The 16,106-nt window shown below is 40.9% G+C and overlaps 2 protein-coding genes across 2 annotated transcripts in view; both read right to left on the reverse strand.

Moving 5' to 3' along the window:
- The window catches only part of LOC133987421 (L-rhamnose-binding lectin SML-like), a 277,548-nt gene that overhangs the window by 76,662 nt on the left and 184,780 nt on the right, over positions 1 to 16,106 (reverse strand). The window lies entirely within an intron of this gene.
- Positions 1 to 16,106, reverse strand: part of nphp4 (nephronophthisis 4) — a 164,583-nt gene that overhangs the window by 23,043 nt on the left and 125,434 nt on the right. Inside the window, exons 16-21 of the mRNA XM_062427444.1 lie at positions 15,883 to 16,043; positions 13,943 to 14,126; positions 6,349 to 6,483; positions 3,669 to 3,868; positions 2,930 to 2,941; positions 1,979 to 2,190 (exon numbers count right to left, since the gene is read on the reverse strand). Of these exons, the coding sequence (XP_062283428.1) occupies positions 1,979 to 2,190; positions 2,930 to 2,941; positions 3,669 to 3,868; positions 6,349 to 6,483; positions 13,943 to 14,126; positions 15,883 to 16,043 (904 nt within the window). The remainder of the gene's footprint in view (positions 1 to 1,978; positions 2,191 to 2,929; positions 2,942 to 3,668; positions 3,869 to 6,348; positions 6,484 to 13,942; positions 14,127 to 15,882; positions 16,044 to 16,106) is intronic.

The following is a 16,106-nucleotide window of genomic DNA, read 5'->3' on the forward strand; positions in this document are numbered from 1 at the left end:
CAAGCAAACATCTTCATGGCCTCACTTCATCTTGACTTTTTTAGTGTTGGTGTTTCATACTTTTTATATTGTAAAACTATTTTTTGGATGATGGGATTTTATAATGATTTTTGTAAAGCATCACTGTATGAGAGGAGCTCCATAACAGAACATGCTGTTTTAAACTTATTGTTTCTGTTTCTATTGTACTTTGAGAACCATAAGAATTATAAATGATTAAACACCACAAGATTTCCTAAAGAAAATGTATATATAAATTTTACCTATGTGATTACATATTTTGAACCAATATGCAAAAGAAAAATGATTGTACGTTTTACAAAGCCTGGAAATTATAATTATATAACACCTTATTTTCTAACAGGATGGTCTAGTTATAGGCACAATCCATGACCCAAATCTGAACAAAAAAGTCCACAATCCAACCAGCTATGGACTGTACTTAAATAGCGCTTTTCTAGTTGTTATGACCACTTGAAGCGCTTTTACATTTCATGTCTCATTCTACCATTCACACACATTCATACACTGATGGCACCATGCAGGGTGCCAACCTGCTCATCAGGGGGAAACTAACCATTCATACACTGTTGGCGTGGAAGCAATTTAGGGTTAAGTATCCTGCCCATGGACACATGGACATGTGGACTGGAGGAGCCGGGAATCAAACCCTCAATCTTCCAATTGGTGGACGACCGCTCTACCTCCTCAGCCACAGCAACCCCACACTCGTGCAATCAACTCATGTACAAACTAACGCCAGAGAACAACTACATTAAAGTCTGTAATGTTTTATAAGGCTGTCACTGGTTTGTTTTAAGCAGACTGGATTGATTTATATCACAGTGTAACTGAGCCTCAAAAAGACATCCAATGTTTAACTGTTTAAAAAGAGCTGAGTGGACCAGGACAGATATAATGGGTGTGATAATTTAATCATATTAATATGAAGGATTAAATTTAGTATTTGTATATACTTCAGTACTTAAAAAGAAAGTAATTGGACTGTTGATTGGCTCTAAATCTTCTGAAATGATGAATGTAGCGCTACAGCCTCCTAAAGAGGATAGACTAATTGTGCTAAGACACATTAGCTCTTGCATCATGACTGGTTGCACTGAGAGTTCAACTCAAAGTTTCATGGAACTCAGTTTAGCATTTGTTTCACATGTGGCCTCGGTTTGCAGTGGCCTTGCAAAAGAGAAACTGAGCTATAATGAATTAACTCCACAACAGAATGAGACCCCACTCATTAAGGGTTATGTACAGTAACATAAAAAGCCAACAATGGACTACAAACAATGCATAAATATTGATGTCAGGGGTGTTTTGATGTTGCGTTTGATGTCAAGCTATTTTTTTTTTCTTCTTCTTCCTCTTATGTTAATAAGTGACCAAAGTCAGTGTAATGTTACTTTACTGCCCTCTATTGCTTGGTCTTTTTCTGGAGCTACTGTATTTGCAAGGTGTTGCATGCAGTCCTTGATAAAGAGGCTAGAGGTGAAAATGTTGTGAGGGATAAGGGGAGGGCTAAGTCACTCCATAGATTAAAGTTCTGGATCAGATGCATCTCATTTTGGGGAGGGTTAAGTGTGAGGATACAGTGTCCTCTCCTAAAGCATGATGAAAATAGGTTTGAAGAACTATGCTCAGAAGTACACCGTCACCTTTGGAAACACATTCACAATGTGTGAATACTTTTTTTTTTTTTTTTTTTTTTTTTACAGAGGGGCATGGCTTGTTACATACTCATAATGGAAAATGCCAAAACACATACGGCATAGAAGCATATGCTCACAGTCGATGTGTTAGACTGGGGGCACACCTAAAAACTTGTAGAATCCACCTAATTTTAAAGATGATACAATAGTTTTTCATAGATTTCCTCGCTGTCAGTGGAAAATCAAAGTGTTAAGAGCACCGGTCCATTCTCAACTCATCGCTTTTGGCAAACTGGTTGCAGAGCTCACTGTCTTACCTGAGCTCGGAATCATCACTGTGGATGGTGATGGTCTGCGGTACATTAAAGGGGTTTTTGAGGACAAACTCCATGTACTCAGCAGACCCCAGGCTGGTGTAGAGCAGGTGCTGGGTGGTGATGGCCTGGCTCAGCATCATGGAGATGGCCTCTGTCTTGTTGTGTTCTTCACATGGTTTGATCGGCTGAAGTTCTCTAGCCAACCGGGCTTCCTTAGTCCGATCCTAACACCCAAAAAAAAGATGTTCACACCAGGCAATGCAATATCATAATGTGCTGTGCATCCAAAATGCCTTCACACTCTGCTTCACCTCAGAATAATGCAGTTTAGATAATCTGACTACACTATTTGCTAATTAAAATACTTCATACTTACTTTGGTAAGTAGAATGGCATCATAACTGATAGAAATAATGACCGAAAAAATAGTTAGTTAAAAAAAAAAAACATAATGGATTTTTCTCAATGACATTTCAGTGACTTTCAAGGCAGCTAAGAACACATTCTTCATGGTTACTTTCTAATGATATGTTGGTGTGGTATAGCAGGAATGAACATTCTGCAAGCTTAATGTTACACACTTTCCTTCATGGTCAAGTGTTGTGAACATGATATGACCTTTACAAAACCTTTAGGAGATTTATGTTTTTCAGTAGCTTGTGAAAAGTAATACATACACCCACTTACCATTACCCGTGGAACAATGAGAGTAGGTATTTGGAAAATAATCAATATTATTTATAGGTTTTTCCTCTTGGTCGGTTTTCACAACTTTGTTCCAAAGCAGATGGTACAATAGAAAATGGTGGGTAAGTCTTCATTTTAAGATAAACTTACAGTGCACACAAAATAAAATGAATAATCCATTAATCAATAAATCTGTATTGCATGATAAATGTAACTGTAGTTCAAACAAATTAGAATCCATGAGCATAGTGTGATGTGGTGTGCTGGACTCAAACCCTTTTAATATTATAAGAAGCAAATGAAACAGCATGATGCCAGAGATTATGGCCACTAGGTTCATTTGAAAATAGATTGAACAACTCAAATTGAGCTTCAAAATCAGGATAGTGAAGCTAAATTTCTCAGAAAAAACTAATATGAAGATTCGCTGAGGATAAACCTGTCCAAATTAAGTCGTGGCTATCCGCCCAGAAAAGTCAAATCCAAATTGAATTGCAAAACAACTCTAAAAATCTTCTTCCTATGTGAGCAGGACTCAGTTATGTTCCACATAGTACCGGCTGTTTGGGGGGGGGGGGGGGAGGGTGTGAAACCACAAAAACTCAGGTCGTACCAGAGGAAATGTAATGTGTAAAATGTCTGAGGGAGACATGCACCACAGCCAAAATTACATTTAGCATGTGCACCCATGGGTGAAAGTACAAGATGTGCCTTAAGGTAGAAGAACAATTAACACCTTCTTGTACAGGCACTAAAACACAGAGGGTTGAAGGGCACATCGCCACGAGGATTGTAACACGGGCAGGCTGTCTGGGAGATGCTCCTCGCCTTTCCAAGGCTCCCTCATGACATGTTTCACTGGCAGAATGAAAGCTGTTTCTCTGCCTCTGTTGTCCATTTGGGATTTAAGTGAAGAAGACACACAGGGAAGGACTATTGCAGCTCTGCTTTAGAGACAGGCATCTATTCTTGGCTCCCCGTTGGCTCAAGAGTTTGACCTCACCGTAACCTTAGGCGCTTTAACATCTTCCTTGCCCTCACGCTGGTGCACGGCAGCCATGCGGTTGAGCTTGCGGCGCCCACCGTCAGGCTCGTTTAGGACGTGCTCCGCAGGCGTGATGGTGTCAGCTCTGATCCCCCGTCTCGACAGCGGCACGTAGGACTCGTCTCTGTGCAGCCTCTGTGCTTGTGCTGCATTTCTCGCTGTGAAGGAGAAACAGACAGCATTCCTGAATTTATTTACTGAACAGAGTGGAATCTAATCTCTTTGCCATTTTGACCATATGTTCTAAAAACCCTCCAAATGTCCAAGCGAGAGAGGCGCCGACAGATTAAAGTAGTGTTGGAGCACAAGAAACAACAGCTTGGACACAGACAATGGTCCAGTCAAACAACTGGCACAACTACAACTGGGCCAAAGCCCGACTGCTAGAAAAACTAATTCTCTCTCTCATCCTATATTGTAATCTTTCACCTCCATGGCTATGTATCCTCTGCAAGCAGTACAATATCTGATTAAAATAACCTGATTCATCTATTAGCCACCAAATAATCCATTCTCATTGGGACTGGATCATACAAATAACCCATGTTCTTTAAAGGTTTTAACAAGAGAATGTTCCTAATCCTGCGTGAACAACACTCAGACATTGACATAGTTTAAACTCAGGGATGCCCAAATCATATTTTTGTTATTTAAAACCTTGGTTTGTAGCCCATGTGATGTAATACACGTTGCAGGGAGCGGGAAGATAAATTGGCCACAAAACAGACAAAAATGAGCAGCGCAGCAAGGAGAGATAAAATGAGTGGTATGTCAGTGAATAGAGAGAGATGGTGAGAAAAACAGATGATGACAGAACAAAGAGGTATGAGGCTTATGTAAAACAGCTTTATATTTAAGTTCTTCAGCGATATTAGCTAGCTTGGGGCTGGATGAAAGAGTGTAAACAAATATGAATTCATAATTTGTATATGAATAGCTCTTAACAGATTTAAAAAACAAGATTTTTTGTTGTTGTTGCAGTGATAGTGTTGTTCAAGTGGTAAAGATGTTGTCAATTTGAATAAGTTTTCTTTAGCTGCAGTTTGTTGAGCTCTCTCAGCCACTGCAGTAAACTGACTAAAGTTACAACAACCATTGACATGTAAGTAGATGTTTAACCAACCAATCAGCCAACAGCCCAGTATTCTTAATTCGTTGTACTGTAATTAAACAGGACAAACATGTCAAATGTGGAAAAGAAATACATGCACAGATGTATAAAAATAATCCATATATTAATCGTTACTGAGATCATTCATCTTAACAGACAGCTCTCTTTGTTTTCCTCACTTTTCATCCCCTAGACATTTTTTTTCCTAGTCTCCTTATCAAAGGGGCATTGGGTCGACTGCCAGTCACCTAACCAGATAGTGTCTACACTGCTTCTTTCAGAGCTACAGGCAGACAGGAGTGGGACAGTAGTGTGACTGAGGGCGCACACACACACACACAGCTGTTCAGTGTGGTTTACTGTCACGCCTGGACTCCAGTGGAAGCAATTAGGCGCATTGTATGTTTAAAAGGCACGGGAAGGTTGAGTGGAGAGAAGAAAGAGTTCAGGTGTAAGAGAGACATGAGTGGTGGAGAGGTGACGGTGTGGGGGAGGGGGGGAGGTGGGTAAGAAACAAATCAAACAGTGAACAGAATGTGTTTGCACAGTAACGAGCTTTGAATAATTGATTGCAACAGTTTAGGGAATATATTTGCATGGAACCTTTGCATGCATTGATTTGTAAATGTTTTATATAGTGCATGTTTGTTTCCATATGCTTATTTTCTATCACTGTATTAGTATGACGTTTGATGTGAACATGTGTGTTTTGAGGTATAATTACACGGCAAAGTTGGATCTCAGAGAGTGGTGCAATTATGGACCTGCCAGACTTAATGTATATCATCATAAGTAGTGATCTGCTTTTTAACCACTCTTTCTTACATTATACCTCTTATGTGTGTGTGTGTGTGTGTGTGTGTGTGTGTGTGTGTGTGTGTGTGTGTGTGTGTGTGTGTGTGTGTGTATGTCTGAGTGTGTGCATTTGAGGACAAATTTAGGAATATAGTACACCAGTTGACTGGCGATGGCTTGTCTAATTGAGGAAAAAATTGGTTTCCCCAGTGTGTGTGCCTTTGCTTGGACTGTGAAAACACAGGCACACACGCACACACAGGCACACACAGGCACACACAGGCACACACAGGCACACACAGGCACACACACACACACACACACACACACACACACACACACACACACACACACACACACACACACACAGACACAGACACAGACACAGACACAGACACAGACACACACACACATACACATACACATACACACACACACACACAATACAAACAGGACTGTGGCTAGCCACCAGAGATGCTTCTGCAAGCTCAATTAGGCTGAAAATTGAGTGGTTCAGTGGTGCAGCCAACAGACAGAACGTGGAATGGATCTGGTTGAGCTGATCAAGGCAGGAGCATGGTCACTGCCCAAAAGCACTAATTGCTTTGTGTTGTAGAATGTACAGTACTTGTACACGTGTGCTTAGACACACATTGAAAAGGTGAGTAAAGACAAACATTCATTAGAACATAAACAGACATATTTCAGTGGGCTGTGGATTAAAGTGCTTGCCATTAAGTTGCAGGATGTTCCTGGAGCACAGGCTGCCTCCTCTGAAGCCACCAGTGACTTTGCGAGGTGTGATGATGTGAGGAGGAGGCGGCATCACATCTGCTGCCCTCCTCCTGCTGGGATCTACTGGGCACCCTGTACGAGACACATGCAGTTTTCAGTTTAATATTTCAGATGGGATCATGTTTAAACCTCACACTAGTCACACACTATAGTCTCTCAGAAACACACACAGTAACTTTTAACAGGTGCAGATTCTCCACAAGAAGGAGCTGTTTGGTCATTGTCAGACCAGCTCTGTACATGCTGGTATTTGTTTTTGTTTCTGCATCTCACCCACCTAGTTTATTATTCTTTTTTTAAACAAATAAATTGCTTACAACCCCCCTACCCCCTGAACTGAACACACATTACATCTGAGGTGTGTTCATCTCACTATCAGGATCATAGTTCATAGAAGCAGTTATGTCCTTAACTCTTGACTTTTTTCATTCTATTTAAAGACCAAATCTGTGCAACTGTGGAAGTGACTTGAGACTTGGGTGTTTGCCAAGTCTTCCAAGTAACAAGCGAAACCCAGATCTGGCCAGTTTGGAGAAAAAAAGAAAAAAGAAAAGAAAAAAACAAAACAGTTTTATGCCAAAGTTCTCTTTGAAGTTACATGTGTGACAATATATTTTCATTGTAGACAGCGCCCAAGTGAACACAGTCCAGGGTAAACTCTGGCTTAGAACACCCCAGGCAGGATCAATACATGGAGGTTAGCCTACAGTGGTGAATTAGCGGCTTGAAAATGCTAGAAAGGTCTGGATGCAGAAAGCTGGCAACATGATGAGTGTCATGCTGAGTGATGGTTACTGTTGGATTCTGTCCACTTTGATTGAGTACTTGGTGCCAGAGATGAAGTAAGACAAATCAGATACTATTATACTATATACTAACTATTTTTGGAGGTGGCTGGAGGCACTGACCAGAATATTTAAGAATTATTTAATTTTTGAATGGCCCTAGACACTATTATTCCTGTCATTACAGAAGCTTTATATCAACATGTGTATAGTTAAACTGATAGTTTAGAGTTATGCAACAAAACTTACCTCTTGAAGGCCAGACTGCCTTCAGTTTTCAGCCTTATTTTGTTTTGGTGTCTGTCCTCAAATAGCAAAAAAAAAAAATGTCTTCCTCTTTTTTAAAAGGCATGTTGATAAGTAAGCACTCCAGGCTGCCCCTGTTCTAAGACAGTGAATAATGATCGATATTAGTTTTAACATTAATTCATCCTGTGCAGAGCATCTACAGCAGCTGTGCAAAAGGCGTGCTTATGTTTCTGAAGATTGCCTTATACACAAAACGTGCAGCAATGGAAGTGTGACATTAATAATTGCTCACAGAATCACAACTACTGTACAATACCAGCCTGCAGCCACATACCATCTTCAAAAGAGCATATGCAATTACTACAGGTTAAAGGACTCGTTTATGCATTTTACAGGTATACTGAGGCCAACACTTAGAATCAGTTAGATACAATTTACTGCTGACAGGAGAAGTAATTAAAACTTAAGTTTACGCCTCTTTTAAATACAGCACACTTTGATACAATGCTCCCATTAGTTCCCAACCTCTGGAACATGACTACATACCTAACTGAGGTGCCTAATTGAAGTGTAAGAAGTTTTAGCGTTTTCCGAGAGGCTCTGAGATACTTCATCCGGAGCTCTTTCAAATGAAATATGGCGAGTTCAGCAATTAAGTGGCTTTACCGCCCAGAACTGATGGCTCAGTGAGCTTGTAGGAGTTTTAGAAGGGGAGCCAAAAGTACCCTCCATATCTTTTAGAGGCGAACTCCTTCATCAACATACTGATAATGGGCAGCAGCTAAATGAGTAATGGGAAGCTGGTGTTGCCATGCAAACAGACACAGACAGCGCAGTTCTGCAGATTAATGGGTGAGGTGTCTGCCGTCCCAATGCATTCCCCTCATCATCCATCACCCTTCCCTGGCCACACGACTCAGCCGAATGTATTTGTTTGAGTTATATTTCCCCAATATTACTGTGAAGACATTACTTCTGCTATCGCATAAACATCTCCAATCAATAACAAAGCAATAGAGATCTTATTCTCGGCGACTCATTATGAGCCTTTCAGCTGCTTTCTTTTGTGTAAGAAATGCTTTGATGATGGATAGAATACAATAAGCCTGTAAGGATGCGATAAGATGGACACCCGTGCTACTTGCCCAAATAAAACAAATGGACTGTTGATGAACCCAATTATGACCCCCCCGATTTAATCATTCAATCATTTCAATTAATTATCTATCAACAGAACCATCATTAGGCTTATCAGATAATACCTACTTTAGTGCTAAATCAGGTTGACGTGGATGTCTTGCTCTCGGTCACATTACTTGTCCCTATCTAGTGAATCACCCTGACAGATTGTTAAAACAGAGCTGATGATCTTTATAACTGCAATGTGAGCTTATACTCATTGGTTTACTGCAAGAAAACACAGCTTTTACTTCTCTGTGTTGTCTGAGTGGAGAAGAATAATTGTGAAGAAAGTGCCAGGGGGCTGAACTCTATCAGATTTATTGACTACATCTCGCTGTTGCATGACAACAACCCTACTGCACACCACACCACCTGCCCACCCTCTTTGCTCTGCTGGCAGTTCTTGAGGTTAAGGCCACAACAAACCCCTGATTTACTGGCCTCTAGAACAAATGGGAGCAAGCACCAAAGGGGATTCAAAGTAGTCTGCAATATTCGATTTCTACTGCCTCCCTGTTCCAGGCCACTGACCTTTCAGAATAAGCAGATTCTCTCTCTCACCTCAGGGCTAAAAGCAAGGTTGATGAAGTCGGGCTTTAATGTGCCAACAGCGAGAGCTTTTAATGAGTGAGACATACTGTATGTGCACCGCTTGGGGAAGTCACCTAGCTAAACTAATTGTTAGGTAAATTTCACTGATATTTTGTTTCACTTGAGGCAGCTTTAGGCAGGATTCTCTCCACTCTCTCCTGCTGCAACAGTCAGTCTCTCCAGGGCTTATCAGGCTGCTGCAGATGAGGAGCACTGTGAGGTCTGGAGAAGGTTCTAATCTGTCTTCTCTACTGTGCAAAGGCAGATACATGCTTTCTGTTTGTTTGTGTGTGCCTGGATGTGTGTGTGTGAGTGCGTGTCTTTCTATCTTTTAGAGAACCAGTTACAGTTCAAAGCCAGCGTTGTGAGGACATTTCTGTGTTGTGAGGACATTTTTGGCCGGTCTTCAGAACTTCAAAGGGCAATTTCAGGGTTAAGAAGTGGTTTTAAGATTAAGGTTATGATTCAGTTTAGGGTAAGGGTTGATTTTAGGCATTTAGTTGTGATGGGTAAGGTTAGGGTAAGGGGCTAGATAATGCATTATATTAATGAGCATCCTTACAAGGATATAAAGACAAACCGAGCAAAAGAGAAAGAATATAGACACAACTCAGTCAACAAAACAATTTTATATCAATGGACTTTTACCTCTATCACATATGAGTTGGAACATTGAAAGTTATTACATGAACAGCTGTAGCATTGGCTCAACCATACTGAAAACTACATAATCTTATCCATGTAGCCCACAGAAATATATGTATTGTGAGCCAAAATAAGCACCAATACTTTTATATTAAGAATGAAAGTAAAAGAGGTCACTCATGCAGACGAACCCCCAGATATTTATCGCAGTTCCCTTCATCTCCATGAAGCATTTCAGCATTTTAGCATTTACCCTCTGGTGAACCATGTTTCCAGGAGCAGCAGGCAGCTGTTTGTCAGTGTCAAAGGTCTAATAAACCAACTGCATGCTACTTGCTTAGCTCTCAAAAGCAGAAGATTAACAAAAGTGACTACCTGCTGAACATAGTCCACCATCAAGCAGCTGGAGGCAGATATTTTTCTCAAAATTTGGTTCCATCCATTTATGAAGCTTCGTCACATAAAAAATGGCACATTTCTTAATACCTACCAAAAAATGTTAAATTGGCATTGTTTGTTTGAGACTTGTTTTAATGGGAGCATTATTTTTTTGCAAAGCTGACATATTGTCCTGAGGCTCATGGAGTATCAATAATGGTATAAGGGCACATTTTTAGTAATCAAACCTTCTCTAGTCACAACCACATCTTTGCCTCTGTTTGTGCCACCCAAGGTGAATACGGTTGTGTGCATGTTTACTTGTATCTTAGCCTTATCTGCAATCATGTCACATTTAAACATTTGTTTCATGGTCAGTCTGAAAGGACAGGTGGTCAATTAAATTAAAAAAAAGGTTTAGCCCCTTGGAAGCATGAAGGTGCTCTTTACTTTTCAAAACTGATCTGACCTAATGGTGGCAGTAGGTGAATAGTTAAGTTTAATAGAGTAAGAATTATCCTCCAGGGACCATGAATATCCTCATCAAATGAATTACATACCAACGCTGTCAGCGCCATCCTCAGGTTTCCACGGTTAGTGGTACAAAATACTGGGAGATACATATTTTGACATATATTAATTACTGTTAATAAGCCACATTATCAGTCTTTGTAAAAGCTATGGGCTTTACATCCTAATGACATCCTGGACTGCAAAGATCATTCATTGTATTCCAGTTTCTAACTTCTTAAGTTGCTCATGTTCACACATGCTAATTATTTTTTCTATGGCTTTGTGGATCTGTCAACAAAACATTAATATCAACAAGGGTCATGAAATATTTTAAGCTCTTGCAAAGTTTTGATTTTTGTTTGATGTTTCTTTTCAACCGCCTCCATCTTCATTTTCCCCTCAAGAGTTCATGTGGATATAGCAGATGAAATCAATAGAGCGATGTTGCTTTCCTCTGGATTCACCAGTCGATCGGTTTCATGGAACGAGCAGGCGGTCGTCATGGTTTATACACTCCTCATCTGCTCCCACAGTTTTCTGTGTGGGAGCACTGTTTTCCTTCCTCAAGACCTAAAACCGCAGCAAAACCAAACAACCCTCATGTTGCAACCATGATTTCACAACTCTCTATTATTGTGATTAAGCCACTTCCTTTGTCCTTTAAGACGCTATTAATAAAAGCTGCTTTATAGAATGATTGAATAGGCCTGACAGCGTATATCATTACCATTTAATTAATTACTTGTCAATCCCACCTTGTGATAATTAAAAAGGATATCATTCGGTGTTTTAGTCTTTTTCATTTGGAAATGACAGTTTGCCACTCATTTTTTCCAATAAAGCCTAATTCAAATGGATTCCCAAGGGGGAGAAGTAAAGACATGATTAATAGCATGCATGACTGAAACACATAAAATTAGAAAAAGGGAGAGAGCAGTATGTCGTCAGGACTGCATTGCTTGTGAATTATAATGGCACAGAGCAGTGACAGAGAGCCGCATGATTATAAAAACTAATATACTGTATGTGATTATATAACCAATGCATTTTTTAGGGTGACTATGTAATACCACAGCTCACATGGCTAATGCAGAAAAATGTACATTTTCACATTGTTAATCCCTACAGCAATAAGGTCATATCTCACCAGTGCTCTGAGTTTCTCTCTCTTTTTTTTTTTTTAGCAAAAAATACTGTTTTAATTACCCAATTAATATTAAGCACTTCAGTTTTTCTGTGGGCTGTTAAGTTGCTGCCAATGAAACTCAACACTTCTGCAGATGTTTCAGAAAAGCTCTAGTCTTCTCTACAGGTAAGTAAAGGCCCTGGACACTACTGGAAAATGATTATCATATAATATCGCTTGGCTATTAATAAACCAGCACATCAATTTAAATCAATAGGATCCTCTCAACAGTGAACAAAGCTTTAGCTCATCTTCCTGTGTCACACACTTCTATTCTGTCGCGCTCTGCTTTATCAACCATTTTAGAACAACATTCCGTGCCCTTTTGAGCCGAAATGCACGAGCAGTATCTGCACGGTCTCAACAGCCGTGCATTCAGCTTGGCCAGCGTGCATTTTTGAGTCCATCCTGAGAGGATTTAGTGGTAGCAGAATTTACTCAATCCATAGAGAAGCCATGTAATCCTTCTATTGAACTTGAAAATCACAAAATATTGAAAAAAATTCCAGGAACAGGGTTTTCACATTATATCAGTGAAATCCTTTACCAGCCTGCCTGCCATTTTTGCCATCCTGTCTCATCACACAACCTGTCCACGCTCTGCTACACCTGCCTGTCTATATGTCTGTGTGTATGCATGAGTGCAATGCCTTCTTGGCATGTGTGAGTGATTTGATATGCACACATGCTTGTGTGGGTGTCCTTCCCATCAAAGCTCTGTCAAAGTCTTCATACAGCACATCCATCTGTCGCACTGAGGCTAACTTCTGATACTCAAACACCACCACCCCACCCCCTCTTTCAGCGAGCTATAATGATTGTGCTTCATATCCTTTACCACCCACTAAATAAGAGCGTTGATTCATTATAGCCTGATGAAAGCGACAGAAAAAGACAGAGAAACACGGACGATACAGGGGAGGTAAGGGAAGAAAACAAACAGCCATATAGAAGGTGGAAGAGAGAGAGCGTGTGATTGAAGGGTAAAAGGGAAATAGATGAATAGCAGAAAACAGGAAGACTAATAAAACGCAAAGAGAGAAGTGTGAATGTGAGAAAGACAGCGACAAATGGAAGCAGAAACAAAGAAAAGTGCTTGTGAGTCCTCCCTCCCCAAATTGATTCTGACTGTTAGCCAGGGCGCATGATGGATATCTGAGCCTTGATTGGAATTTACATGCCAGACACAACCTCCCCCTTCCATCCACAGCACACCCAATAACCCACTGCGCTCTCAACCTGCTTTGAGTGATAAGCGCAATGAGAAAGTGCCGGCATATTTAGCCCCAACAATGGCACTCTGCAGAGTTTCTTAGGCTGGGAAAATGATGCATTGTTTATGAGAGGGAGTATCGTTTCAACAGTTGATTAATAGCGAGGAAGCTATCATCAGCTGTCATCACGCCGCAGGGGCACGCCAGGCCCAAATTGGTTGAGTGTGAGGGAAGGGGAAAGGTGCTCAGTTGCTAGATGGAGTGGAACTATCATATCAAGATATTTCGCTTTGGCACAGTGTTTGCTTTGCAAGCCTCCATATCTACAGAAAATGGGAACTTTGAACAGCAGCAGCAGCAGCAGACCTGGGGATTCGCTGACATATCCCAACTCTATGCATCAATAAAAGTAAACAGACACCATTACTTCATAATCTGAGGTTCTAAATGGAGTATGACCTGAATATAAAACTCTCTTGTTAATATTTAAGGGGGTAGAAGGAGATTTAGGTGATATTGAAACTTTTCTTTTGAATATTCTTTTGAATGCTAAAACAAATACAATATAATTCTTGTTTTCCTGGGTTTCCTTAAATGTTGTCAGAACACAACTACCCAGCTATTCTCATGCACCCACTCTCAACCATCTTCTAGTTTCAACCCAAAGTGAGGAAACTATCTGGATTGGAACTTTCCACACAGGTGTATTATTCATATAGGAACTTCTGCTCATCTTATGTTCAACTAATTCAGGGGGGAAAAAATTCAGGGGGTCTTGCAGTACTTGCCTATGTTTCCTGTGCGTATGTGCAGCCGGCCTCTGAGAATAGTCTGGACCGTCATGGGGTTGGAGGCTGAGTGTCGGCCCACATCTGCACTCGCTAGCAGGGTGTCGTCTCCCACGTAATCGGTGGTCAGCACCTCAACCTCATGAAGTGCCTGCACTGCCGATTTACCGTGACGTAACATGTACTGGGGATGCAAAATAGGGTGTGAGAAAAGTAAATGAAATGTACTTACAAGTATGGACATGAGCACAAATGTATTGATCAAGACATGGAGGAAAACTACTACAAAAGACAGAATAGATAATTAAAGAAAATTAAAGCATTGGTTATTGGCTCGGGAATCAGGGTTAGGGTTATGGTTGAAAAAGATGGAGATGAGCATATAGCTGAAGTAATTTTAATAGTTGGAACAGGCCAGTCAACCCTGCCACTGGCCTAATTGTTCTTAGCTCTTTAGCCCGCAAATATGGTGCTTGTCTGACCTTTGACCCTTTTGACCTTCTAGCAGATGTGACGCAGTCATCAACAAAATCTGGACGCAAATGGTCAGCTTGAGACGCAGGTGTGAACAGTAATGTGTCCACACTGTCCACTTGAGATCAGATAACCTGAGACACATGTTAATCCCAGGTGTAAACAGGGTCACTCTCTTTCCCATTGTGTGAGTGAGTGTGTGTGTGTGTGTGTGTGTGTGTGTGTGTGTGTGTGTGTGTGTGTGTGTGTGTGTGTGTGTGTGTGTGTGTGTGTGTGTGTGTGTGTGTGTGTGTGTGTGTGTGATTGTTTGAGTAGAGACAGGTGTGCTGGTGTTAGAGCAGAGCCACATCAGCACTAAAAATACTCATCCCTTCACTTCCATTCTGCTGGATTGTAGCGTCTACGCTTCAAGCCGTTTTTCGTGCATTACCTATTTTTCTGTTGCAGTCTGTTTTGTCCCTAGTCTAACCCGGTCTCCTGTCTCCTTGCAGTCCCATCTGCTCCGGTTCCATCCTCTGTCCCCAACTGCTTGTCTTGTCTTGTCTGCCCTGCTTCACTGCACTGGATTCCAGCACTTCACAGTGTCCAGCTCAAGCCTAAGCTCCTGGTTTCCAGCTACCTGCCTGAGCTCCAGTCCCACTTTTTCACTTAGCAATCCCAGCCTTCCCAGGCCTGCATTCTCTTTCCCCAGCTTTCTAAATGAATACTTTATTGCTATTGTATCCGTTTCACCTGCTCAGCCACACACACAACAAGCTCTGCCCAGCTGTGAACTTGCTTAAATGCTTTACAAAATTCAAAATTGCAAAATGAATCAATTCTACGACCAAAATTTAAAACCCTTTAATGTGTGAATTTGTTTTCCTTCAGAGGTTAAAATGTGAGGAAAACTTGTGTCAGTCACATCCTTGAACCGAGGACACAGGGCACCCCATACTAAATGATAGTGGGCTTGTTCAAGACAGACTGTGCTTATCAAAAAATTAACTCCTGTTCTTTCCCTATTAACAAAATCACTTTGTGCATTTCTCAAAAAAATAAGATCATGTGGCTTTAAACTGCAAATCTGTGCTTGTTCTCCCATCGTAGATAAAGTGAAACCATGTATAACAACTCATAAAATGTTCATTTTGTGTTTTTGAAGAAACCTGGTTCATATGTTGAGCTGTTTTTTTGTATTTCACATTATAGTGTCAGTGACAGGTTTCTCTACAACGCCTGGTTCATTCTATGAGATGCGTTAAAACAATCTGCAAACACTTCATGAATACATGACAGACGCACTATGTTGCCATGAATGTATGTCATGATTTAACAATGCATGTGTAAACAGATTGTGATTTTTCCTTGTTTGAAGCTTGATCCCTGGGAAGTTCTTGTGATGAAAACGTCAAGTAAGAATAATAACATCTTCCATCTCCGTACATCAGATACTACATACAACTGCACTGACTTCAGACTTTTACCTTGAGCTGGATGGCAGTAGAACCTATGAGGAGCAATGAGTCACTGTCCCAGATGTCAATGTGCATGGTGTGGAGGGCCATGTAGCGAAGGAACCAGCGCTTCTCTCTGGGCCTCAGGAAACCCTCATCTACTTTGAACTGCACCTGCAGCCCTGGAGAGCCTGGACAAGGAGAGAGGAGAAGAAACACATACACTCTTCAGAAACTGGGACAATGGTTGTTCC

The sequence above is a fragment of the Scomber scombrus genome, chromosome 10, assembly GCF_963691925.1.
Source record: "Scomber scombrus chromosome 10, fScoSco1.1, whole genome shotgun sequence".
NCBI classification, from domain to species: domain Eukaryota; kingdom Metazoa; phylum Chordata; class Actinopteri; order Scombriformes; family Scombridae; genus Scomber; species Scomber scombrus.